Genomic DNA, 26,583 nt, shown 5'->3' on the forward strand with positions numbered 1-26,583 from the left:
AAATTGATAAATATTCTCACAGATAAGGATATATTAGATATTTGTAATGAATTGGAAGATGAGGATACCTTAGATATTTATGTGACTCATGATGTCCCTTTAAATGTTGTTGACATAAATGAGGCTAGTAAAGGAGTTGGTGGGAGTAATAGTGGAGCTTTTAAGAGCACAGTAATCTTAGAAGAAGAAGATAGTGAACCTGAACCTGCACTTGCCCCTGCTCCTGCACCTTCAAGAGAACAAGAGAGTGAAGTAAATAGTGAATCAGATGGTGATGAGGGTGATGATGACAATGAGAATGATTCAGACTTTGATAATCCTGATAGTGATGAGAGTGATGGAGTAGACTTACATGTTTCTGATGATAATGATTATGGATCTGATATTCATGAAGAATTTGCAGAGTGTAGGGATGAACTGAGAAAATATAGGAGGAAGATGAGTGAAAGGCCAAAAGATAGGGGTGATATTAACCTAGGTGATGCAGGAGTTGATATTGATTTTGATGAATTAAGAACTGGTAGCAAGCAAAATAGGTACACAGGCTTAGTAGGGACATATGAGCCTTATTTTGGGTCGTTTGATACTGAAAGCTTTCCTTCAAATGCTGAAGATGAATTTGATGAATAACATAAGGAGAGAATGGCTGCCAAGAGGAGGAAAAAAGCCCTGATATTTGATCCAACTGTCAAGAAAATAACCTGGGAGTTGGGGATGACTTTTTAGAGTGTTGATGATTTTAGGTTGGTTGTTACTAAGTATGCAATTCATAAAGGAGTTCAAATTGAAAAGTATATTAATGAACCTGGTAGGGTGAGGGTAAAATGCATGCACCCAAAATGTCCATGGTTATTGGCTGCAAGCAAAGATGGCAGATCCAACAATTTTAAGGTAATAAAGTATTGTCCTGTCACAAGTGTTACAAAACAAATAAAAACAAACTCTGCAACTCCAAATACCTTGCAAAGCATTACATGGATAAGATTGTGTCAACCAAATATGAAAGTTTAGGAGATGAAAAAGCTCATTAAGGATGAACTGGACATGTATGTTGGTAGGTCTACTCTCCATAGAGCTAGAGCAGAAATTCTGAAGGAGATATTAGGTGATGTGCATGTTGAATTCAAGAGACTCCATGATTATAGAGATATTTTATTACGGACAAATTCAGGTACAACTTGTGTTGTGAAGGTAGAAGATCAAGGTGAAGGCAAGATTGTCTTCAATTCATTTTACATGTGCTTCTATGCTATGAAAAAAGGATGGTCTGAAGGTTGCAGAAGGATAATTAGCCTTGATGGATTCTTTTTGAAAGGCATTTGTAAGGGTCAACTGCTTGTAGCAGTATCAAAGGATGGCAACAATCAGATATTCCCTATTGCTTGGGCCATTGTAGAGTGTGAGAACAGTTTCACTTGGACATGGTTTTCTGAAATGTGTGACTCATGACTTAGAGCTTCAAGATAGAAGGGATCTCACTATCATGTCTGATATGCAAAAGGTGACTTCATTACTGTCAATACTTAATTTTTCTTATTTATATTTCTGTTGGTAACTAATATATTCTTCTTATGTTACGGGGATTGCTTAAAGCTGTATCAGAAGTATTGGCTGAAAGTGAATATAGGTGGTGTGCCAGACATATATTAGCAAACTGGTCCAAATATTGGAGAGGATTAGAGAGGAAAAATAACTTCTGGAGGTGTGCTAGAGCATCATGTGTGGCAGAATTGAATTTCCACCTGGACAACTTGAATATGCTTATGAATGGAATATGTGAGAGCCTCTTAAGGTATAACAAGGAAACCTGGTGCAGAGCATACTTCAACTGTGACAGAAAATGTGATATAATTGACAACAATATGTGCGAGATCTTTAATGCTTGGATACTTGCTGCTAGACACAAGACATTCATCACAATATTGGAGGAAATCAGAGTGAAAATGATGGAGAGAATAGGAAAGTTGAGGGAGTTTGTAGATACATGGATATGTGATATATCCCCAATTGCTATGAAAGTGTACCAGGATAACATGGTCCAGTCTATGAGGTGTACAATCAAATGGAATGGTGAATATGGCTATGAGGTTGAGGATACCTTATTAAGAGTGGTATTGAAGCACTGTGTGAATATGCAAACTCAGACTTGTACCTGCAGGTCATGGATGCTGAAGGGTATCCCTTGTGCTCATGCGATTGCTGCTATGCACTTCAAGAACATTGAGCTAATTAACTACATATCTCACTGGTACCACAAATCTACTTATCTGAAGGCATATTCAACATTTATCCAGCTTGTACCAAATATGCAGACATGGCCAACATCTACCAATTCACCAATTGAACCCCCACCAATTAAAAAGATGCCTGGCAGACCAAAGAAAAAGAGAAGAAACTGAACATTCTAAGTCTGGAAAGCTTTCAAGAAGGGGTATGGAGATGACATGTTCAGACTGTGGTGGCTATGGACACAACAAAAGGAGCTGCCCCAAGAAATCAAGGCCTGCAGATTCTACTCCTGCAAATGCTTCTTATAGAGAAAGATGTGGAGGAAGAGGCAGAGGAAGAGAAACAGGAACAACTGCTCCTAGAGCTTCAACTTCAACTACTTCTGCCCCTGCTGCTACTGGTAGAGGAAGAGGAACTCGTAGAGGTAGAAGAAGTAATACACTTTCAACTTCAACTACTTCTGCCCCTGGAATAGGAAGATGAACTGGTAGAGGTAGTGGAAGAGGAACTAGAAGTTTTGGGTTTGGACTGTTTCAATCAAGCAGTGGGTTCACAAGTTTTTCTGTAAGTACTTCAAACTTAACTTTATGTCTTGTTTGATTTAACTACTTTACTAAATATTTTCTGTTTTGGCAGTCTGGTGGAGGTAAACTAATAGTGGTTTCTTATGGTGGTGAAAAGAGGTCTTCATCAGATATTCATGAATGTGCCTACAAGTCAACAAGTGGAGTAAAATGGAATGGTAGACCAGCCATTACTAGAAGACAACTTGAAAGAACTGCTGCATCCCATTCCAATCTAAGTCAAGCAAGTTCATCATCCCAGCCATCCAAGAACAACTATATGTAGTTGTGTATTGAATGTTGTTATTGTGATTGTTAAGTTATTTTGGAACTGTTGTTAGATTATTTTGGAACTGCTGTTAAGTGGTGTATTCAATGTTGTTATTTTGTTAAGGCAGGCTGTTGTTATTTTGGTATGCTGTTAAGATATCAACCTATATTTTTGTTAAGGCGGGCTACTATTAGGTGACTGTAATGAATACCTTTACTTTATGATGATATGTGTTTTAAATTGAAAATTTCTGGGCAGATTCATCTCTTTAGTTTTACTACTTTAGTATTTCAGCATTTGAGTTGTATTTTAGGCAGCAATTTTAGCCACTATTTAACTGTGTACGCAGTATATTATCTGCATTTTCAGCTCACATAGCAATAATCACAAACCAAACAACATTAACAGTTACAAAAAATTTCATTCATTTCTAACAAAGGGATACAAAATCTACCAAAAAGCTTCATTCATTTTCTTACATTATATAACAATCAACACAATCAACTTCAATACAATTACAATTAAAACCAGCACACACAATCTCCTCCAATTTCTTTGATTCCTATTTTCTTTTAATAATGCATCAAACACCCTCTTCTTCTTAAGCAGCCCCAAAATCACAATTTTCAAGTGTTCTGGAGTTGGGGGATCAAACCACACAAAAAAATTACATGCCGAGCGACTGTCCCTCTGAAAATCGAAGAGAAAAAATTATTAAGGAATATAAAATCGATTATAAAAGTATAATTGATATTTACCTCATAAAATGGACATTCGTAAAATCGACGACTAGGATTATCAATACTCCATGACTGTATCACCACAACTTCTTCACCACAATAACAAAATTTTCTCAGATTATGCATTTCTCCTAACCCTAAAATTGAACCCTAGAAATTGAACCCTAATGTCGAAAAACAGAAGGAAGAAGTAAAAGAAGATTGTAATATTGGCAACAGAAAAACACCTAAGAAGATGTCAAAAAGAAGAAATATTCTGCAACTTCGAGCTTTCAAGGAGGAAGATGGAGGTGAATACGGGTCCAATTTGAGAAGAAATGGGTTGAGGGCCCTTTTATTTGTTTAAAAATGGCCGTTGGGATTTGTTTATGGCCGTTGATTTAAGTCAGAAATTGTCTGCTTTTACTGTCCACGCGCTTCTACCGTTTTGTGTTACACACGCTTAGACCTGGTCACAAGAGGTGTGTACTAGATACACTTTAGAAAAGTTGCGTGCGTAATATTATTATCGTTCATAAAAAGTGTGTAAGGAGGATTTGAGCCATATGTCAGGTGGCAACTTATGTAATTTGCCTTCCCATTTTGATGAATATGGTGATTAGCGCCTTCTTCTTTCTTCGGCCTTCACCCAAGATACTACATACTTCTTTGTCCTATGTTATTTGCTATAGTTATATGTATGTTATGAACTATATGCTCTCTCTCTCTCTGTTATCTTATAAAAGGAAAATACATTTTGTCTGTCTCTCTCTATTCAATTTGTGTACTTTGCAAATTATTTTTATGCCTTATGTTCAATGCCGTAGTTGAAAAGGACAATGGTCTTTACCATACAAATTGTCCTTTTCCAAATTCCAAGTAAAGAAATAATATTGATAAATGACTAATTGGGCCTTCAAATCCAGCATGGACCTCATATACCAACATGCTTAAATAGCATACTCAATATGGGAGATAAGTAGAATAAATTGATACACTTTTTAATATTTAGGGTTTTTTTTGTTTTTTTTTTTGAATTCTAATAATTATTTGGAAAAACTCTCTGACTGAAATCTCTAAACGTATAAATGAAAAATCCGTGCATTTTTTGAATATAGAATAGAAAATCAAAATAATTTAATTCAAAAAGTCGGTCTTTTAAAAGAGGAAAAGAACTGTTGAGCCAAAATAATGCAGGTACAAAAATTTTGAACTACATATAATCATGTAAAGTATTTATTTAATCAACCTATTATGGAAAGATATGTTTCCTTATTATCGGAAAAGTAGTTTAGTTATGTAGAAATGGAAAATAATAATAAAGAAGAGAAAGTGGTCATGAAGGATAAATACATAGTATATTAAATTACATAATTGAAAATTAAAGTAAGAATTCATATTATATAATTATGTATGTATGAAAATACACGTTTTTAATTGGTTTAATGTAAATAGGTGCATATAAATTTTTACAGTTATGAAGCAGTTGGTTAAGTCAACTTAATTTCAGGATTTACAGTTGTAATAATCACAATTAGTCATACGTTGTACTCTCATGGTAGAAGTCAAACTCTTTTAACCCTACCCCTCTTTACACTTTTTACTGGCCCATTCCTCCACTTATCTCATACACCACCACTTTTACATACAGTCCCTGTTTCTGCTGCGGGAATCAATTTTAGGAATTCTGTATAATGCTTTTCTCTTCCTTCTAGTTTCTCTTATTGTCAGTTTTCCTGCTGGAATTTTCACAGGTAAGTTAGAAATTTTATAATTACAGTTTTCCTGTGAGTAAGAACAAATTTATGTTTGGGATGATCATCTCGCCCACAAAGCAAAATGATTAGTTATAGAGACTTAAAGTTTTTTTTTCGAGTGTGTTGACTTCGTTCTCTTATTCAATTACTAGTTTAATTTCCGTTACTGTTTTTAGGTTTTTAATCCTGATGATTTTTCTTGTGTTTTTCATGTAATTGAAATAGGAGAAGAAGTAGAGATGGAACTGGGCAATGCTGCGCAGGAACAGTTGCAGAAAGCAGTTTCATGGGCACCAATAACACCCGACAAGTGCATGTTAGCAACACCAGAATTTAACTCTAATAATGCTGATTTCAACAAAGTTTCGTCCATAAGTAGTTCAGGTAAGTTATATACACTGACACTGTTGATATTGTTATAGGATCAGTATAGCTTTACCTATTATAACAGTTAATTACCATTAAAGTGACCTCATTGTACAAATATTTTTTTACTGTCAGCGTGTAGCTTAATTTTAGTATCACAGTTTCAGTAGGTCGGATTTTTCAATAATTATTAAGAAATTGATCCTGTGTATTTTGTTTCTGCGTGATGGTTGCCTCAATAGATTATGGAACATTTTTTCCCCAAGTATATGCAAGCTCCTTTTCTGCAAATATCCAAGAGTTTTTGTATATCCTTCTCAATGTATAAGTAACACTTTATATAACTACGCTTTTTGTTCATTTCATGCAACTAACAATGATGTAATTTGTTGAGCAGTTTAGTAAACTTTCCATCCAATGTTGTTTTAAGTAACTGCGGCATCTATTATAGCAACATTTGAGAGTAAATCTTTTAGATTATCAATAGTTAATGGAACTTAGTGATCGTAGTTGAATGTATGACTGAAGCAGTTAATACAGCAGAAGCTAATCCCAAATAAGCCATGCAGTGAGAAAAGAAGGAAAACAGTAAGAATAAGGAAGAGAGAAAAGATAGGTTTTCACTCAAGTCATGCTTTACGATGCTCGGTCTAAACGAGAAGTAAAAGCCTAATGATGAACTATCTAGCAGAGTTTCTGTTAGACGGTACTGATATATTGTCTCTTCTCGTCTTTTCTGTCTTCTTGAGCTGAGGGTCTATCGGAAACAGCCTCTATGCCCCATCGGGATAGGGGTAAGGTCTGTGTACACACTACCCTCCCCAGACCCCACCTGTGGGATTTTACTGGGTTGTTGTTGATGTTGCTACTGAAATTAACAAAACATGTAGGACTAAAATATAAGGATGGAAGAACCTCATGCTACCATTCGTTACAATAACCACCGGAAGATTAGTGTTAGAATGGTAGAATACATGACAACACTGCAAGCATTCATTACAATAACCACTGGAAGATTGGTATTAGAATGGTAGAATACACGATAATGCTGCACTTAGTGGCTCAATTTTGATTCCTTGATGCTTAATTAAATTCTTCTTAGTTTTCCTTTTTTTCCTTGTATTATTGTTGGAATTATAATGAGCTACCTGTTTCTGATGTACTTAAATGTAATTGATGTAATTTTTCAAAAGAAAGGGCACCAACAAAATCACTGTCAACTAATCCATGTCCAAATTTCCAGTAAGTTCAAATGTTTTAAACGTTGAGCATCCAAATTTCTTTTTGCAGATAACAGCCTAAAAAAGGATGAGGAGGTTTCTGCTGTGATTGAAGGGAGGAGCAAAGTCCAAAGTGGAAAACTGGATTGTGATTCTAAATCAGCTTCCATGTCTCCTTCAACTCCTATTCAGAAGGGTTATCCCAGGAAGAAACAGGGTGGTATCTTTGACCTGAATGACAGACCAAGGAAGAAACCTAGATTGAAAAAACACAAACCAAAAATCTTTGATGAAAGCAAGCCCAAAAAGACTCCAAAGCCTAAGATAAAGCCTTCGACTCCAAAACCAGTTAACTTAAAGGCAAGTGCTAGGACAAAGAGTAAACTAAGAAAGGACTGCGACAAAGTCTCAGTTGATTTATCAGGAGATAGTGATATGCAAGCACCTAACAGAAAGACTCCAGGAACTATTCCTGAATCTCTAGTCCTAAAGGTTTCAACTCCTCAGCCGGAAATGGAGCACAATATTAATGTAGATCTTGGGCATGATGTGAAGTCATGCAGACGAGCTCTAGATTTTAATTTGGAAATTGAGAATGATGTTATTTCCGAGAGAGCTGCAGAAGTGATCAAAGATCATGTAACACATAGTTGCAACAAATTCTTGACAAATAGACTGGACGGTGTTAACGAGCAAGCAGTTGAAACTGATATCAACTGTGCTGCAAATGTAGACAAGGAGTCACTGATTCCGAACTTGATTGTTCTGGCAAAAGATGAAAGCAGCCATGACACACGTGCTAGCCTGTTGAAAGCTAATTTACATGACGGTTATGATATTAGCACCACTGGCTTAGAACATAATATAGAGGCAGAGTCAACTTCCCAGCCCAACCGAGGTAACCAAATTCCATTGTATGACTATTCTTTTGTTGTAAGTTTTTTACTTCTCAAAGAATTCTTGGAACTGATCTCACTTTTCGAAGAATTAACATTGGCACCATGTCTTTGGCAGAAAATGAAGCTAGTACCTGCCAAATTGACCAAAGAGCCTGCCAGCATCATATTCTGAACGTTTATAAAAGGAGGACCAAAAGTAAAACAGGTATGATGTCCTTGCCAGGAAATGAAGCTGGTATCTACCAGAATGACCATGGAACAACGGACCAAATTGGTTGTCAGAATCGTTTTCTGAAAGTTTATGGAAGGAGGAGAAGAAGAAACATTGGTACCTTGTCTTTGGCAGGAAATGAAGCTGATATCTACCCGAATGACCATGAAGCCCCAGATCAAAGTGATTCTCAGCATCATTTTCCAAAAGTTTATAAAAGAAGGACAAGAGGTAACATTGGTACTATATCTTTTATAGGAGATGAAGCTGATCTCTACCAGAATGACCGAGGATCTGCGGACCAGACTGGTTGGCATTTTCCAATAATATGCAAGAAAAGGAGGACTAAAAGGAGAAAAGCACTTGTGTTTTTCAATTTTTTGAATGCTCATCATGCAGACAAAGGCCAGAATGCATTGAATACTGATATGAGATGCAAAGTGTCTTCCAGTGCAAAGAGGAGGTATGGAAGACTTGGTGCAAAGAGAGCTACAAAAAAGCGTTTTAAAATTGCCAAGAGAGCTAAAAAGAGTTGTTTTATAATTGCCAAGAGAGCTACAAGGAGAAGTTCTAGAACTGCCAGTGGTACTAAAAAGATATGGTTTTCAACTGTGAACTTGGAGCAGAATGTAAACTTAAAATCACATTTTGTTGGAGAGGTTCTACCTACCGAATATCAAATTAGAGCTGCAATGGCTGATCCAGAATCTTTTGATTGTGTGCTTGGCTTGTCCCCTATAGTGAAGTCTCGGAGGAAGAGATCTATCCATCCTAAGAGGACCAAGTCTGCTTACGGGGAAGAAAACACAGATCTAGAACCTTTAAGTCTTGCCTTAACTTTGCCTCCACTAGTCATGTCCAAAAGGAAAAGATCTAAAAATAGTGAAAGATCAACTGTTATTCTAGATTCCCTCTGCCTTACATCAGAAATAAGTGCAATTAACAGGATTGAACCTTTTATAGATACATCAGCTTGCCCTGAAATTCAAGGATGCCCACAACATGAATATCTGTGGCCTAAAGCAGATAAATCAGCTCGCAATGAAATTCAGGAATGCCAACAACATGAAGATGTATGGCCTAGAACAGATATATCAGCTTGCAATGAAATCCAAGAATGGCCACCGCATGAAGATCTGTGGCCTAGAACAGATAAATCAGCTTGCAATGAAATTCGAGAATGCCCACAACATGAAGAGCTGTGGCCTAGAACAGATAAATCAGCTTGCAATGAAATTCGAGAATACCCACAACATGAAGATCTGTGGCGTAGAACAGATAAATCAGCTTGCAATGAAATTCAAGAATGCCTACGGCATGAAAATCTGTGTCCTAGATCACAGAGTAATCTACTTCCGACCTGCATTTATCCTTTTCTCACTTATTGTAATAGTTGTAATGTATATATTGATACAATTTTGCAGGTTCAACGGACTTGGAATCCTTGGTTGCATCACTTATTCAGAGGTTAGAGAATATAAGAATCTGCGATCAGAGAACCTATAGAAAAAGAATAGCGATCAGTAAGAAAAGAACCAGTAATAATGCTGGACAGCTTGTCTTGTGGAATCCTTTTGGTCCAATAACTGTTCACAAGGGAAAGTATAAGCCCTTGAGACCAAAACTGCCCAAGGTTGATATTGATACGGAGTCACTGCGAGTGTGGAAACTACTTATAGAAAATGAAGGTGAAATTGATGAAGACCTGGATAAAGAGAAGGAGATATGGTGGGAGGAGCAAAGAAAAATATTTCAAGGAAGGGCGGTGTCATTTATTGCCCGCATGCGTCTTGTCTTAGGTACATCTTAAACTTTTCTGTCTTACAAGTAGTTTGATGCTTTAACTTTCATGCTAAAGGGAAACTTCCAGGTGATAGGCGCTTTTCCCAATGGAAAGGGTCCGTGGTAGACTCTGTGGTTGGCGTTTACCTAACACAAAATGTATCAGATAATCTTTCAAGGTAAACTTCATTGTATTACATACCCATTTTTTCTCATTCCGTGGAGTGTAAATAATCTTATTGCACCCACTATGTAGCAATGCCTTCATGCTTCTTGCTTCAGCATTCCCACCGCAAAATAAGCAAGAAATGACTACCCCACAAGGACAAGCTTTTATGATAAGAGAGGGAATGCGAGATTCATTTGAAAGAGAAGTCTGTGCCAATCAGAATGATCCTGGGTTTGCTGGTTCTTCTCGAAGTGCAATGTCCATATGTAGGTCAAGCTTAGATGAATTATCTTTTGTAGATGATATACATACATCAGAATATTTGCCTACATCTTATAGACACTTACCTCACGTGGGGGACTGCATAAATGAGAGATTGGATGGAACTCGAGAGGAAAAAAATAGACCTGAGGATACTTGTGGAAGTCAGGTTACAGTCACTTGTTGCAGCTCAGAAGTGATAATCTCCACTGAGAGTGGTGACTGCATAAATGAGAGATTGGATGGAACTCGAGAGGATACTTGTGGAAGTCAGGTTACAGTCACTTCTTGCAGCTCAGAAGTGATAATCTCCACTAAGTGTGGTGACTGTATAAATGAGAGATTGGATGGAACTCGAGAGGAAAAAATTAGGGCTGAGGATACTTGTGGAAGTCAGGTTACAGTCGCTTCATGCAGCTCAGAAGTGATAATCTCCGCTAACAGTGGTGACTGCATAAATGAGAGATTGGATGGAACTCGAGAGGAAAATAATAGAGCTGAGGATACTTGTGGAAGTCAGGTTACAGCCACTTCTTGCAGTTCAGAAGTGAGAATCTCTGCTAACAGTGGTGTCTGCATTAATGAGAGATTGGATGGAACTCGAGAGGATGCTTGTGGAAGTCAGGTGACAGTCACTTCATGCAGCTCAGAAGTGATAATCTCCGCTAACAGTGGTGACCACATAAATGAGAGATCGGATGGAACTCGAGAGGAGAAAAATATAGCTGAGCATACTTGTGGAAGTCAGGTTACAGCCACTTCTTGCAGTTCAGAAGTGATAATCTCCGCTAAGAGTGGTGATTTAGGAAATGAAGCGGTCAATTTGCCCAAGACAATATCGAGAAAGAAAGATGAATTCCCAAAAAGAGAAATTGATTGGGATGAATTGAGGAAAACCTATTCTACTGGAAGATCCGGTGTTCTTACCGAAAGAAATAGGGATTCTGTCAATTGGGAAGCCGTTAGACATGCAGATGTTGAAAAGATTTTTGAGCCAATCAAAGGTCGAGGACAGGGTAATGTTCTTGCTGCAAAGATCAAGGTACACTGTAGTGGTTTCAGTTCTCTCATTTTATTTATAATCTATGTGTACCACACTTAGAGTAGCTCATAGTTGATTGATTGATCTGCTTACATTGGTGTTCTTTTAATCAATCGGTTGGTGATATGAGCTTTGCAGAATTTTCTTAATCGATTGGTTGAAGATCATGGAAGCATTGACCTTGAGTGGTTAAGAGATGTCCCACGAGATAAAGTGAAGTAAGAACGTAAATTATTTACTCAAAATTATGGTCATCGTGGTATTTAAAGTTAAGATGTTGTCGAGCATTGTTTTATTACTCTGCTTCTGTTCAGAGAATACTTGTTGAGTATAGATGGGATTGGACCGAAGAGTGTGGATTGTGTTCGACTTTTGACACTTCGGAATCTTGCTTTTCCTGTAAGTTTTCAGCAGGGAGTTTTTGTCCACTTTTTTTGGCCTTAAGGAATCTCAACATTCTGGGTTTTTCTTATTTTCTCATTTTTTGCTCACAAGGTTGACATAAATGTTGCTCGAATAGCAGTACGTCTAGGATGGGTCCCTTTGCAACCACTACCTGATGGCATCCAGATGCATCTTCTGGAGAGGTTTTAATTGAATAAATTCTATTTAGTGTTGCTAAGGTTGAGCTAGTGTATATTAAGTGTTGATTTTCTTTCCAATTAGGTACCCCCTGGAGAGTGACATACAAAAGTACCTTTGGCCACGTCTTTGCAACCTTGATCTGCTAACACTGTAATGCATTTCCACTTTCTTTAGAGTTTTCGTGTTAATGGATTTGCTTGTTACCTTTAATTCTAAGTAACCGAAAATTTGTTCCTGAAAATCTTCTGCTCATTAAGTTTGGTACGTGTGGCAGATATGAACTGCATTATCATATGATCACATTTGGAAAGGTCAGATTTACACTCAACCGTCAATGAGAGCAGAGTTTGATTAGCTATATTATTTCTTCACTGAGCACTAACAGCAGGAGTTTTCTTCAATATCACACAGGTTTTCTGTACGAAGAGAAGTCCAAACTGTAATGCCTGCCCAATGAGAGCCGACTGCAGACACTTTGCAAGTGCATTTGCAAGGTTCGCATCGGATTACTGCTCAACTATAAAATAAACTATTTTTTGTTTTTTTGATGCAATTGATATCTAGGCCTGTTTAGTAAACGAAAATATCTGAAGTATTAACAATTCCCATAGGTAAAGATAATAGAAGGAGACAAGATAGGAAAAGAAAGAGAAGAAAATTTGGTAAAGAAGTATCACTAGTAGGTTACTTCCCTTTTGGTGTTGGTAGAAAAACCTATTCACCTGAATAACCTCAGGTGCAAAAAAGTGATTTCCAAACAATGAATACTTCATATTCCAAGAAACCTTGTCAAATTCATCCTCGTGCGTCAGAATATTTATAAATTTGCACTATGCAGTTCTAGGCTTCGCCTCCCAGGACCACAGCAGAAAGGAGTGGTCACCGTTAAGCAGCCTGTTAGAGTTGATGAAGTCCCAAACATGTGTCTGCCATCACCAACTTTGTCCCTTTCTAGCAGAAGCTTCTTGGAGTCCAGGTTCCAGACTCAAGATTGTGAGCCTATCATAGAAATGCCAGCATCTCCTGAGCAAAAACCTCTAGAATCACTGGAACGAGACATTGAAGACTTTCCTTATGAGGTGGAGCATGAGCAGGAGATACCTACCATCCGACTCAACACTGAAGAGTTTCGAGAAAATGTCTTGAACTTTATCAACAAGTCCAACACTACAGAGTTTCAAGAAAGTGTGTTGAACATTGTTGATGAGATCAGTACATTGAATCGAGATGAAGAAGTGTCAAAAGCCTTGGTTCTTTTGAATCCAGTGTCTGCTTCACATCCTGCTCGTAAACTGAAGTATGAGAGTCGACTAAGGACTGAGCACTTAGTGTAAGTAATAATTCCATCTTTTTGCGTATAGCAAATATTTCAAGTTACAGAACCATATGCTTATAACATGAGCAAATAGTATGTTAAATTGAACACATGCAGTTGTTATTTGCTTAAGCTTTTGGCATACAGCATTTGGCTGATTATAACTATGACAGGGTTTGATGTTTTTGACATCAAAATTTTCATCAGGCAGCATATTTACTAAGTCTTGATACTTATATTTCTTATGTGAGAAAATATCTAGAAAAGTTTCATAAAAGCCAACAATTCCTCATTCGGTTGCAGGTATGAGCTTCCAGATTCACATCCTCTTTTGAGTGGGGTAATTTCTTATACATCTTAAGATGTCAGTTGTTTTTATGCAACTACATGGATTAATGTCTACTACTTTACAGTTTGAGGAACGGGAGCCTGATGACCCCTGCCCTTACCTTCTTGCCATCTGCCGAACAGGTAAAGAAGTATTGGTGGATGCTTACTATGAATGTCATCTCCTAATAATGCATCTCTCCTGACGTAGTTCAAACTAACTATTTTTTTAACTTTAAGAGGAACTAGAACGACGTGATGCAGAGATATGCTCAGGCAGTCCAAGTTCCTCCCAATATGATCAGATAGTTTATGGAACTATTTTGGTAAGTTCATCACGAACATTCCTTCATATTGTTTCCTAAGAGATTCTTCATTTGGATATGAGACATACTACCATGATTTTACAGATACCATGTCGGACGGCGAACAGGGGAAGTTTTCCACTTAATGGAACGTACTTTCAAGTTAATGAGGTAATCAGATTGTGTGATTGTTTCCCCATGAACTCCTCTTTGTTGCTGCATGGTCACTACTTCATTGTGTTACAGTCAACCTCACAAATAATTTATTGTACACCAGGTTTTTGCTGATCATGAGTCAAGCAAAAACCCAATTCCTGTTCCGAGGACATCAATATGGCATTTGAGACGAAGAACTTTATTGTGTGGAACTTCAGTTACGACCATTTTTAAAGGTAGAAAATATTCTGTTGCTTGTAATATTTCACTTGATCTGGTCATGTTTTATCAAGACTTGGCTTCATAAATACTGATATTACTCATAATTCAAACCAGGCATGTCAACAGAAGACATTCAGTATTGCTTTTGGAGAGGTATGGCACATCTCTTCTGTATATACAAAATTGAAAAAAGTGTTGCTATTGTGAGGTTCTATACCTTCATATCTCTTCTGAACTTGATATATTAAATAGAATTACTAAGAATGGTCAGAAGTCTAGTGAAAATTGAAAGGAAATCTTGGCTAAAATGGATTTCACAAAATATAAGTTTCTATTATAGTGGAAATCTTGGAAATACATAATGAAATGACTAGGATATCTTGCCTACGAACTAGGTGATAGAGAAATGTTGGAACAAAATACAGTATCATGTCTTTTGTATACAACGTAGGGGCCAAATATTATACTCCAATGACAGTGAAAAGGCATTTCCACAGGCATATTAGCCCTGTTCATCTTTTATGTTTGATTTGATGATGGTAAGTTTCGTAACAAGGCAAGTAATATCATGACCGTAATTCACAATCACCTTATGTTTAGATGAATAAAAATTACAAGAAACAGTACTTTCTTGCTGAAGGAAAAAATTGTCTTATGTTTCCGATCTTGTATCTTTTCGCAGGATATATGACTGTGAGAGGATATGACAGAGAGCAGAGGGCACCCAGACCCCTCCATGATCGGTTCCATTCAGGATCAAAAAGTAAAAGATAGTGAATTCTGATGATTTGCATTTAGAGGTGGCAAAATGATTTGATAGGTGATAAAAGCATAAACTATTTTTGAAAACCTGTACCCATTTATCATTCGTTTAACATAATTTTCTTGTGAGAATCATGATCGTCCTTTGATGGAAAAGGTCATCCTAGTCGCTCATATAGTTGCTAGAATTGTTTCATTCTTTTGCGATTTCTATTACTTGACAGGATTTTCTTGTTGTAGTTATTTCAATCATTGCTTTGATCATTTGGTTAGTCTATTTTCCTGATTAAGAGCTATCCTGCCAAGTTATAAGGACATAACTTATGCTAGATCCTGGGAGACCTTTATTCTCTGTGAAACAAAGGAAGATATCTATTCTCATTTGGGATGCACTCAAATGGTATATGACTTGAAAAATATCAAGGAAAAAGATGGTGTATGACTTGAGTGCCTTTATTTAGGAGGAGTCGAACATATGTCAGTCAGCTCATTGTCATACAAAATGTTTGATGTATTCTGGACAGTATAAAGTTATGGTTGTTTATTCTTCTTTGTATGGTACTTGCTCTTTCCCTCTTTAATTTTTGAACAACCTCTTGCAGAAATGCAGGATAAGGCTGCGTATACTAGACCCTTGTGGTCCGGCCCTTCCCCGGACCCGCGCATAGCAGGAGTTTAGTTCACCGGGCTGCCCTTTTTTTTTGATAGTCTTATGTTAGCTAAATTCATCCTTAAATTGCTTCATATAGTAGAGTCGTATGTTGATTGTTTGTTTAAGCAGGTCATAGGTGCCTAAAATTGAGGGATTGTAGCTGCGTGCAATTATGTCAAAGCTGATTGTTGATATATTGTATTTCTATTCTCTTACACAGCATAACTTTGGTTTGACGGTAAGTTGTTGGTTAACTATGCATGCTCCATGCCATGGTTCATAACGTCTTTAACAGGTAAACATATAACTTTTATATCACTCCTTATCATCCAAGTACAATTTAATATGTTCTATAATAGATTTCGTAGACTATGATTAACATTACCGACCTGAACGTAGAACTGCTATACCATTATCATGTGAAGTATACATGGATGTTTTCCATAGTATCGGAAGTTCAGAGAATTCTTTCTGCTCCCACCATTGTCACCCACTGATTTCTGTATGGTTAGCATACTTATTGTTTTGTAATGTAGAGGGCCTCAGAAAACAACTGGAATTTCTTTAGTTCAATTTAACTTGTACTCTGAACACTTGAAGGATGCTATGCACTTCAACTTGGCAACTGCTGAGAGGATTTCATTTAGAATGCATTTCCATCCATACCTTTACATAAGGTTTGCACATAATGTTTGGGTCTTGTAAGAAGAGCGACTTAGTTGAAACATGAGAGGATGCTTCAGTCAAGCACAATATCTATTGATGTTGAACTCCAACAGAAATGCTGTCTAAGAATTTCAAGTTCTAACTTCTATACTTGGAGCCCAGTTGTTCTAGAGCAAATTTTTAGTATAGGTCTTACAGGTTTTATAATCCATGTATGAATTAGTGTATGTTATTTTATGTATGCCGGCTAAAAAATATAAATGGTGAAGCGGCTGGCTATTTATGTAAAGATCTCTTTAAAATTGGTGGCCCAATTCGATTGTGCGAAGGATAGGTCCATTGCCTGCCACGGTGGGCTTCTCACAGAAATTCTACTTGTAACAGAGTGGAGATCATGCGGTAAATGTTTGTCATAGTATATTGATAAAAGGATAGTACCTGAAGGAGTTAATGAGATTGTTAAGTTGGGGGGGTAGCACCAAGAGTTGGTAAGTACCCTCCATTCTCGGGTTTAAGCCTTCGGAATGGAGTCACTTTTAGTAAAATACGCTTTGCTCTAAAGTGAGACTTTAGTCGCTCTAAAGTGGATAATCCAAGTCGAGTGGAAAACAAAATAAAAATAAAAATTGGAGGGTAGAGATTGGAAGTGCAGGAATACGGTGCATTTGGGCAGAAACAAACAACAATGGTGTCTCTCTCTAATGTCCACACCTGACGAACTGCTGGTCTGTGCTCGGCCTTCAGCACTGCCAAAACTGAGAAACTGAAAGGAAACGAAAGGGGAGGAACGAAAATCGAGGCACCTCAATCTAAAGTCTACACTCTCTCTGCTCTGCCTACTTCTCAGACTCTTTTATAATACCATAAAAATATTAGATTCTCATATACTCCTCCCCAGTACTGTATTTGTTATGAATATCCAAACCCCATTATACTACCCATCGGTACACCGAAGAATTTAGAAGCAGTGAGAAAAAGTCTTTATACGGAAAACAGAAGTAAAAGTTGTAATTTTTCAAATGTACTTTATACGAAAACAGAGAATAGAAAAAGCTTTTAAAGGTATATTTTCTAAAATTGTACTAATAATTTGATGGATAGTAAGCACTTGATCTTTTTAAGTTATTTGGGGGGAGGGGGGTCGAGAGGGGGAGGGTTGGACCAAGCCTGCCTCCCTCTGCATTTTCACCTGACTGCCTTGACGTATTACTGTATATGATTTGAAAAAAATAGCACTATACTATTTTTATCGTCATATGCAAAAGTCGGCTATTCTTGTGGGTCGAAAGAATTACTTACTATATATTCAATTGTTTAATACGTAAACTCTGTATTAAATCAACTTAACCAAATATACATAAACTAAAACAAAAAGTTTCATAGGGTAAAATAATACTTAATAATAATAATAATAACTGTTATTATTATTATTATTAAGTTTTTGAACTAACTTTTTATTTTCTCTCAAATTAGTTTTGTCGAGTGTCCAACTTTTGTATGTATGCTCTTGTTTGTGAATACAAAAAATTATACCAACAAGGGTTGTGGTGGAGTGTTAAGTACTCCTTTATCCTTAACCAGAGGTAGGGGTGGCTAGTGGGCCGGTTAGGACCGGGACCGGCCCAGGACCGCAAGCCCACATGGGCGGTGGGCCTAAACGGTCCTAACCGGATAGGACCGGGACCGTGGGGTGGTGGGCCGGGTAGTGGGCCGGTCTCATAGGGGAGGCCCGTGAGACCGGGACCGGCTCAGAAGTGGGCCGGTTCAAGCGGTCCTAAACGGGCCCAACGGATAATTTTTTTAAATTTTTTTTTTGACCGTTTGGCTATTTAAAAACTAGCCGTTTGATCTGCCAAAATAGTTGTTGGCTATTTGCAAAATAGCCATTTAACCCCCCAAATTTTGTTTTAACCCCAAACTTTTTATAATTACACTTTTTCCCTATTTTCAACTATAAATACCCCCTCATTCTTTCATTTTTCTCACAAAATCATCAATCTCTCTCTAATATTCTTCTATAATTGCTTACTTAATTGTTACAATTTGTGCAAAATTGTGAAGTTGGTGAATTGAAGTCTTCAACGATAATTATTTTTCAACAAGTTGTTCGTCAATTCGGTAAACTCGTTCCAACTCTTAAGTTTTAATATTATAATTTTGTTTGTTTTATTTACTTTGCTTGATTAATTAAGATGGCTTATTCCCTAAAAAAATATTTAGTAAAAATAAGAAAAAATCCAAGAGTGGTGAATCTAGTGGCCAATCTGTTCCTCCTCCACTTTCCCCGGCTCCCCGGCCGAAACCTGTTACCCGTCCTACACCTGCTATTCTTGATAGCGATAATAGTTTATTACAATTTATCGAGAGTCAATTTTGCCATAATATTGCACTCGGTGAACAATTAAACCATGAATATATGAATGTTGTTTATGGTAATCCAACTATTGATGAAAATGATAATGAATAAATAGATTTTGATGAAACGCAACCGGATGACGATACACCTACTAGTCCTGCTCCTGAAGTTAACCCAACTAATAATAATCCAAATGATCCCCCGTCTGACCCTCCTGTTACTGCCCCTACCTTTTCTAGACAACCTTCTAAACGGGCAGAAACATCTCTTGTTTGGTCATTTTTTACTCAACTAAGAGAAAAAAATAGGACTAAGTGTAAAACTTGTGGTAAAGAGTTAGTTTTAAAATATGTTGGAAGTGGGAGGGGGAGGGGGAGTTTGACTAGACACATAATTGCTACACCCTCAAGATAAAGCTAGATATTTTCGTATGAAAGCTTTGGCCGAGGGGACAAGTGCACCTAGTGTGGCTGACCTTAGTACCGGGTCAAATCAATTTCAACCGGGAATTAATACTGTTACCGGTGGTATTTTATATTATGATCCAAAAAAAGATCGGGAAGAATTGGCAAAAATGGTTACTGTTATGTGCTTACCCTATAGTTTTCCTTCTAACCCTCACTTTGTGCATTATATTAGAAAAGTTTATAATCCTACTTATAAAGATTTTCCTCGCACAAGCGTAAAGAGTGATATTTATAAATATAAACATAAATATGAACAATATTTGCGCTATTTATTTACTCATATAAATTGTCGTGTTGCTATTACAACTGATATTGGTAGAAGTGGTAATGACTGTGATTACCTTACTGTTACCAGTCATTGGATTGATGAGGATTGGATAATGCAAAAGTGCATTATTGCTTATAGAATAATTAATTCACGTCACACAGGGCAATTTATTTCTAGCACGATTACTGATATTTGTAGATATTTTTTACATTAGTGATAAAATAATATAAGTTTCAATGGATAATGCTACTAGTAACACAAATATTGTAGCCTTGCTTACCACTACACTAAGTCCTGCATTTAGTAATATTTTTCATGTTAGATGTATTTGTCATATTTACCATTTAATTGTGGGTGATGGTATGCGAATTTTAAATGTTGAAATTGAAAAGGTTAAAATGGCTCTTAATTGGCTTTTTTATTCAAACCGTAAAAGTAGACTTAGAGAATATTTTAAAAAGATGCGATGAATTTGGCCTAAGAGAAAGAAAGGTTCCTAAACCTTGTCCAACTAGATGGAATTACATATATGAAAGTTTAGTTGTTGCATATGAATATAGAAACCCCATAAACTCAACGTTTAATGCTCATGTAAGTGATGATGATGAGCACCTTACAAATGCGGATTAAGCTAATGTTAAAATGCTTGTAGATTTTTTAGAAAAATATCATATTGCTATAAATAAATTTTCTGGGCAATATTATCCTACTATCTCTAACTGTTTAGTTTATATTGTAGAACTTGCAAATTTGTTTGATCATTTTTCAGAGGGTGGGGAAATTCATCAACTTGCTATTGATTCCATGAGAAAAAATTTTAAAAAATATTTTTTCCCTATTCCCCCTATTTATGGTGTTGCTGAATTGTTAAATCGTACTACGAAATTAGGAGGTCCTCAATTTTGGTATGAAACTGTTTATAATGGTTTAGCACTTGAAGATGAGGAGTTGTCTACACTTGCGGACGCAATAGCCTCAATTAAAATAAATGTTCAAACTATTTATAATGCTTATCAAGTTGCATTAGATCATGCTAGACCAAATGTTCCAACTCCTTCTTCTTCTAGTTCTCAATCATCTAAAAGAATTGCGGGAGTAAGAGTACTTCGTGCTTGGGCAGGGTTCAGGGGTTCTCAAGGTTCTAGTACTAGTGATTTTTTACAACTAAATGAGCTTGAAGTTTATTTGTCACAGGGAATTAAGGAAGTGAATCCCGACGGCTCCTTTAATATTTTGGAATGGTAGAAGGACAAAGAAAAACACTTTCCGATTCTTTCAAGGATGGCCCGAGACATTTTAACTATTCAAGTTTCAACAGTGGCATCAGAGAGCGCTTTCAGTCAAGCAAGCCTTCAACTCGGTGATTATAGAGCGTCTATGAGGGAGAGCTTGGAAAAATCAGTACTTTTCAGAGATTGGATCCGTTCGTAAAGAAGAAATTTTGGACTTGTTGAATCACAACCAGAGGTAGACGAAGCTTATGAAGAAATGCTAGCTGAACTTGCGGAGGATGATGCTTCGCCTGGAAGCGGTGATGACCAAGCTTCATTTCCGCCACCACCAACGGAAATTCCTCCGGACCTTGAAGGATTTATGAAATTTGTAAGAGATACCATGTAAATTAATATGTAACTTGTATTTTGGCACATCTTGATTAGTTTCTTTTTCTTCTCAATGGTGGTATTAGCACCTTGTTGTGCTCATTCCATAGGGGGGAGGAAGACTAAGAAAGATATTGCCATGATTTTTTAATGCTATAATAAAAATATAACGCATTGCTTTGAATATCTCTTTACAATATTTTTGTCTTTTTATATACCTTAAGCTATACATATAGTATAATATAGTATATACTATACTCTCTCTCTCTCTCTCTCTCTCTCTCTCTCTCTCATATATATATATATATATATATATATATATATATATATATATATATATATCTTAATATATACATAGTATATAAGCCATATTCAATAGTATACATCTTACGATATACTATATATATATCTTAATATAGTAAGATGTATATTTAGTATATATATATATACATCTTACTATATACATAGTATATAAGCCATATTCGATAGTATACATCTTACGATATACTATATATACATCTTAATATAGTAAGATGTATATTTAGTATATATATATATATATATATATATATATATATATATATATATATATATATATATATATATATATAAGATGTATATATAGTATAGTATATATTACAGTATATATGTATATATAGTTCGTGGTCCCAGTCCCGGACCGGTTCCAACGAGAAGCCCGCGAAGCCCGAGACTTAGGATCGGGCCCGGCCCACATGCCACCATTAACCAGAGGTTTCGGGTTCGAGTCCTTGGGTATGGAGTCGTTTTTGGTTAGGGAGCGTTTTACTCTAAATGTAGGACTTTCCGACGCGAATTCAGATTTAATCGGATCCTAATGTGGGTACCGGTAAACGGACGTATGAAACAAAGAAAAAAAAAAAAGAATACAAAAAAATGTTGTTCTCATCTTATATGTTCCACTAGTCCACTTGACAAGCGAAAAAAAGACATTTAATTGGCACCGGTTGAGTACAACATAAATCCGTCCTACATATATGTACGTACATTCGAGTCTCCTTCACTGATTCTTCGAAGTATGAGCTCAAACTCCATAGAAGCAAGACAAAAAACGCTCACGGAGTTCTAGAGAGAGAAACATATATTTTCAGAGTGTAACATTTGAGTTTTTCTATCTCGTTTTGCTTCGTAATAGTTATAATGAGTACTTGGTTGGGTTTCTCTCTCTCTGCCGACTTCAACATTGGCGACGATGAAGAAGAAGAAGAAGAAGAAGTAATAAAAGATTATCAAAGTCGCAACGAAAATCAAGCTACTGGAAATGACGCTAACTTAGTAGAAGAAACTCCTTTGTCGGTTATGCCTTCACACTACCCTTTCCCTCGCTGTGACACAACCACTGAAGGTCTAAATTTTTTTCACATTATTTTACTTATTAATTCGTTCATTTTTATGAAGTTGATACGTAATACTTTTCCTTTTTTTAAAATAGATTGTTGGAGGTATGAGAATCATGAGATGACTAGTGCTACTAATCTGGACGAAGAAGGCCCAAAGCTTGAAGATTTCTTAGGATGTTGTTACTCAAATTCTCCTCCTGATCATGAACAACAAATTGCTGAAATCAATGTTAACATTCCGCCCACCATAAATCCCTCTGATCACGAACAACAATTTCAGGTAATGGTACCAAACGGTTCATTTCAGAGCTCTAATGAGTTTACAAACTCTACTACTGGTAGTGTCTACCATTTGCCATTTGATGGAGCTACTTCAGTTTCTGGATTTAAATCTTGGTTACGCCAATCTGCTGCTGCTGCACCATTAATTTCATCTGCTGAAGAAAATAGAACTAACAATTGCCAAACACTTTCGCTTGCCGCGGCTCCGAAAAAGCGGCCGGTAGCTGTTAAGAATGTTACCGGTTCAAGGGAACCGGTTCCGAGAAAATCCATTGATACTTTCGGCCAAAGAACCTCTCAGTACCGTGGTGTCACAAGGTAAAAAAAATTACACCATCAGTTCATATATCTTAAACTCTTTTTTGCTTAATAATTTTGAATAATTATTGTTTCGTTAAATTAATGGACCAAATTAGACATCGGTGGACTGGAAGATACGAGGCTCATTTGTGGGATAACAGCTGTAGAAAAGAAGGGCAAACTAGGAAAGGCAGACAAGGTGCGTATTATTACTGCTTTATGTACTGAAATTTAATTAATTTCTCTAGGGAAATGTTACTCTTCTGCGAATATACTGACGTTTTTTTTCTTGTTTAATTTGTTGTTTTATCTTTGCTTCCTCCAACATTTGGATCAATCAGTCTATCTAGGTATTTGACATTCTCTTTTTCCTTTTTTCTTTTCCGGTTTCTGACACTGTTGTTCTGTTTTGACTTGGGCTTAAAATAATTTTGACATTTCGAAATTTAAAGTTAATTATGTTCCTAAAGTTTGGACGGTGTGTGCATGTTTAATTTAATTCTTGCACGTAAATAAACTTCAGGTGGTTATGATACGGAGGAAAAGGCAGCTAGAGCATACGATTTAGCTGCTTTAAAATACTGGGGTGCCACCACGCATATCAATTTTCCCGTAAGTACATTTCCTTTAATAATCTTCGGATAATCAAGTTTTAAACTTGAGAGTTCTAACTTTTCTGTTCTCACCATTAAATCATTGCACGTATATTTGTTGTAATTTTAGTTATTTTTCACGTCTCTATACTTCGTTATCGTTGAAAAAATATTGGATTCAGTTGATCCCTTGAATTTATACAACATCCTCCCTTGCTAATTCTTAATGATAGGAATATTAATCAGTGATTTTCTATATCAGCTAAACACTTATGAAAAGGAGCTGGAGGAGATGAAAAACATGAATAGGCAAGAATTTGTTGCACACTTGAGAAGGTAGGTAGAGTAATGTTCCTTCCATTTTTTTCACTAGTCTTATTTTTCTTTTCCTGTTTGATGGTGTATTACACTGAAAAAGATGAAACATACTTGTAATTCAATTGCTAAATTTGACCTTCCCATTTTTATGTTAAACAGGAAAAGCAGTGGGTTTTCAAGAGGAGCATCAATGTACAGAGGAGTAACGAGGTTCGTAGCATAGCATTAAACCAAAAGGCAACCTTTTTTTCAACGATTAAAGTGTTTTCACATTCACTATTTTGGCTGCAAAATTTTGCAGCTTTCTTTGAATGCAATTATCTTTGTTCAATAATAGGGCAACAGGCAAACTTTAATGCATGTGCAATCATGCAAACCAATGAACCATACCTATGAAAATCTAGTACCTAAGGAAAATATATTGTATTAAATCTCTAAAATCTCTCTCTAGTTCTCACAAATTTCGAATCTCCAATTCTCCACACTAGAAATAGTACGAAACTTATTTTAACTAGAAATAAAAAATCTATCCCCATATTAATTCTTACTACGAAATTTTATTTACTGCAAATAAACTAGCAAATATCAAATTATAAACAATTAAGATTTTCTACTACAACTTTCAATTAGTTTTCCGACAAGTACCAGGCGTATAGAATTGGGCAATACCCATTGATTAAACTTGGGAAATTGGGCAGGCATCATCAGCATGGGAGGTGGCAAGCCAGAATTGGAAGAGTTGCAGGCAACAAGGACTTGTACCTTGGTACCTTCAGTAAGTAATTTGTTTGTCTTATTGTTTTACTGTGTATTTTTTTCCCAATTTTTTACTCATTTTCTGTTCGTGTGGCTGTCTTCCTATTTCTTTTTTTTTCTTTAATTTTCTAACAAGCCATTTTGGTTTTATTCTCTTCAATGTGCTATTAAGTTATTGAAAAGGAACTACATCTTTAATGTGAATTTTGGGCCAAATTTTTTTATGACTAACGAACCATAAGTTCAGTCATTTTAAAGTGAGAAAAATTAGTACTTACAAAAAGAATTCTCATCTCACAAAATATTAACCGAAAACAAACATTACGAAATCGGGCTTGGACAGATAGATTTAATCCTGTGTATTTCAAATTCATAGGAGTCTTAGCATATTTGAATCCGATCCGGTAATACTTGAGAAAGATTAGAATATTTTAGTATATGCGAACATGTCATTCATCCAACTCATCTAAACATCAAATATCCCAACCTTTGGGAATTTGAATCACAGAATATTCTCAGTCCCATATTATTTGGTCATATGTCTAATTTCAGGTACTCAAGAGGAAGCAGCTGAAGCGTATGATATTGCTGCAATCAAGTTCAGAGGAACAAGCGCTGTAACCAATTTTGATAGTAGTAGGTACGACGTCAAGAGGATTTGTTCGAGCACAACTTTAATTGCTAGTGATCTAGCCAAGCGCTCCCCATCAAAGGATTCTGGCGTCAGCCCATCTTCCTTTGAAGACTATAATAATTCATGCACATCTTCACCTCAACCCATTTTGGCCATAACAAATGGGGAGCAATTGCAGCAGCAGCCTGCAGATAATTCATTCATGGACATATCAAACAGCAGGAGCTCTGGCTCTCGTTCTGCTGAAATGAGTTGTGATTTCGGGGTTGGATTAGAGTATCCCCAGTTTGAAGATGGACGCAAAAGAATTGATGATAATACTCAGAGCTTAGGACGAATTGGGAATATGGACCTAGTTCATCCAGTTCCCATGTTCGCATTATGGAACCAATGAAAACCGAAAACTATGTATGAGTCTTTTGTTTGCAACTGGTGATGAATGATGATACATTTCTAGAGATTAGTCTAACTCCCAACTGTTTTGGATGTTAATTCGATGGCAATGAAAACAAAAGATGAATGCAGCTTTGGTAGTTTGAAGCGATTTTTGAGCTCATAAAACTTGCTCCCACATCATTTTATCCTTGTCAACAAATTCATAGGCGGATTCAGGATTTGAAGTTTATGGGTTTCTGTCGCAATCTCAAATTAATATACCATAATAAATACGTTCATAGTTAGATATTTATAGATATTTAGTAAATTTTTAATAAAAATATAGGATTTACGCAAAAGTTACTGTGTTTCCGAAAACTCATATACTATACTCTAGATATGCCCTGTCAAAAATAGTAGTACTATTTTATTAAGCATGTCTTATAGTATATCGACACTAGTAGATTAACTCGAAAAAAAAAATCATGGTATTCCTTAAATTCTTTAGTTAGTCACTAATAACATTTAACAAGTAGAAATTGCTTTAAATTATATCCTCACGTTGCAAAACAATGTCAAACGCTAATAGGATATGCGTCCATGTAAAATTATGACTCTTTTGCTCTTAAAAATGGATAATAATTGAATTTATATGCGGTTTTAAGGATATGTGGACTAATTCAATACAAATGATTAATACGTTAGATGGGCAAATTAATGATAGAATAAACAGCCAAATCAATAGTAGAATTGAGTCCGGGCTCGGTTATGAGCT

General features: G+C 36.3%; 3 protein-coding genes across 9 annotated transcripts; all 3 read left to right on the forward strand.

Moving 5' to 3' along the window:
- The first annotated feature begins 1,571 nt into the window (after positions 1 to 1,571).
- LOC107816335 (uncharacterized) lies at positions 1,572 to 2,399 on the forward strand. The gene has a single exon (XM_016642031.1). It carries the CDS (start codon positions 1,572 to 1,574, stop codon positions 2,397 to 2,399), a length of 828 nt encoding a protein of 275 aa, XP_016497517.1.
- Positions 2,400 to 5,393: 2,994 nt separating this feature from the next.
- Positions 5,394 to 16,067, forward strand: LOC107816337 (protein ROS1A). Of its 6 annotated transcripts, none has more exons than XM_075251223.1 (22): positions 5,394 to 5,536; positions 5,765 to 5,923; positions 7,196 to 8,023; positions 8,140 to 9,579; positions 9,660 to 10,034; positions 10,106 to 10,196; positions 10,274 to 11,489; positions 11,628 to 11,707; positions 11,804 to 11,888; positions 11,985 to 12,076; positions 12,156 to 12,224; positions 12,349 to 12,385; positions 12,486 to 12,568; positions 12,913 to 13,404; positions 13,693 to 13,729; positions 13,803 to 13,860; positions 13,957 to 14,042; positions 14,127 to 14,192; positions 14,299 to 14,413; positions 14,514 to 14,552; positions 15,082 to 15,219; positions 15,764 to 16,067. In XM_075251223.1, the coding sequence occupies exons 2-21, from the start codon at positions 5,779 to 5,781 to the stop codon at positions 15,171 to 15,173; spliced, it is 5,526 nt and encodes a 1,841-aa protein (XP_075107324.1). In that variant the 5' UTR covers positions 5,394 to 5,536; positions 5,765 to 5,778; the 3' UTR covers positions 15,174 to 15,219; positions 15,764 to 16,067. The 6 variants fall into 6 exon arrangements, 4 of the variants coding, with proteins under 4 accessions (XP_075107324.1, XP_075107323.1, XP_016497519.2 ...); XM_075251222.1 differs by having other exon boundaries at positions 16,034 to 16,067; XM_016642033.2 differs by lacking the exon at positions 15,764 to 16,067 and having other exon boundaries at positions 15,082 to 15,448.
- Positions 16,068 to 22,170: 6,103 nt separating this feature from the next.
- On the forward strand, positions 22,171 to 25,977 carry LOC107816336 (AP2-like ethylene-responsive transcription factor AIL1). Of its 2 annotated transcripts, XM_016642032.2 has the most exons (9): positions 22,171 to 22,555; positions 22,643 to 23,150; positions 23,249 to 23,331; positions 23,474 to 23,482; positions 23,656 to 23,744; positions 23,988 to 24,061; positions 24,203 to 24,253; positions 24,742 to 24,818; positions 25,352 to 25,977. In XM_016642032.2, exons 1-9 carry the CDS (start codon positions 22,351 to 22,353, stop codon positions 25,825 to 25,827), a joined length of 1,572 nt encoding a protein of 523 aa, XP_016497518.1. In that variant the 5' UTR covers positions 22,171 to 22,350; the 3' UTR covers positions 25,828 to 25,977. The 2 variants fall into 2 exon arrangements, with proteins under 2 accessions (XP_016497518.1, XP_075107326.1); XM_075251225.1 differs by lacking the exon at positions 23,474 to 23,482.
- The last annotated feature ends 606 nt before the right edge of the window (positions 25,978 to 26,583 follow it).

Source organism: Nicotiana tabacum, chromosome 4 (genome assembly GCF_000715075.1).
Source record: "Nicotiana tabacum cultivar K326 chromosome 4, ASM71507v2, whole genome shotgun sequence".
Taxonomy (NCBI): domain Eukaryota; kingdom Viridiplantae; phylum Streptophyta; class Magnoliopsida; order Solanales; family Solanaceae; genus Nicotiana; species Nicotiana tabacum.

Excerpts from the sequence above, each read along its gene's own strand:
- LOC107816335 (XM_016642031.1), top strand. The coding sequence starts at position 1,572 with ATGTTACGGGGATTGCTTAAAGCTGTATCAGAAGTATTGGCTGAAAGT.
- LOC107816337 (XM_075251223.1), top strand. The coding sequence starts at position 5,779 with ATGGAACTGGGCAATGCTGCGCAGGAACAGTTGCAGAAAGCAGTTTCA. Across the intron at positions 12,569-12,912 it reads TTTGCAAGTGCATTTGCAAG|TTCTAGGCTTCGCCTCCCAG; the intron begins GTTCGCATCGGA and ends TGCACTATGCAG. Across the intron at positions 13,861-13,956 it reads TCTTGCCATCTGCCGAACAG|AGGAACTAGAACGACGTGAT; the intron begins GTAAAGAAGTAT and ends TTTAACTTTAAG.
- LOC107816336 (XM_016642032.2), top strand. The coding sequence starts at position 22,351 with ATGAGTACTTGGTTGGGTTTCTCTCTCTCTGCCGACTTCAACATTGGC. Across the intron at positions 22,556-22,642 it reads CTGTGACACAACCACTGAAG|ATTGTTGGAGGTATGAGAAT; the intron begins GTCTAAATTTTT and ends TTTTTAAAATAG. Across the intron at positions 23,151-23,248 it reads CAGTACCGTGGTGTCACAAG|ACATCGGTGGACTGGAAGAT; the intron begins GTAAAAAAAATT and ends GGACCAAATTAG.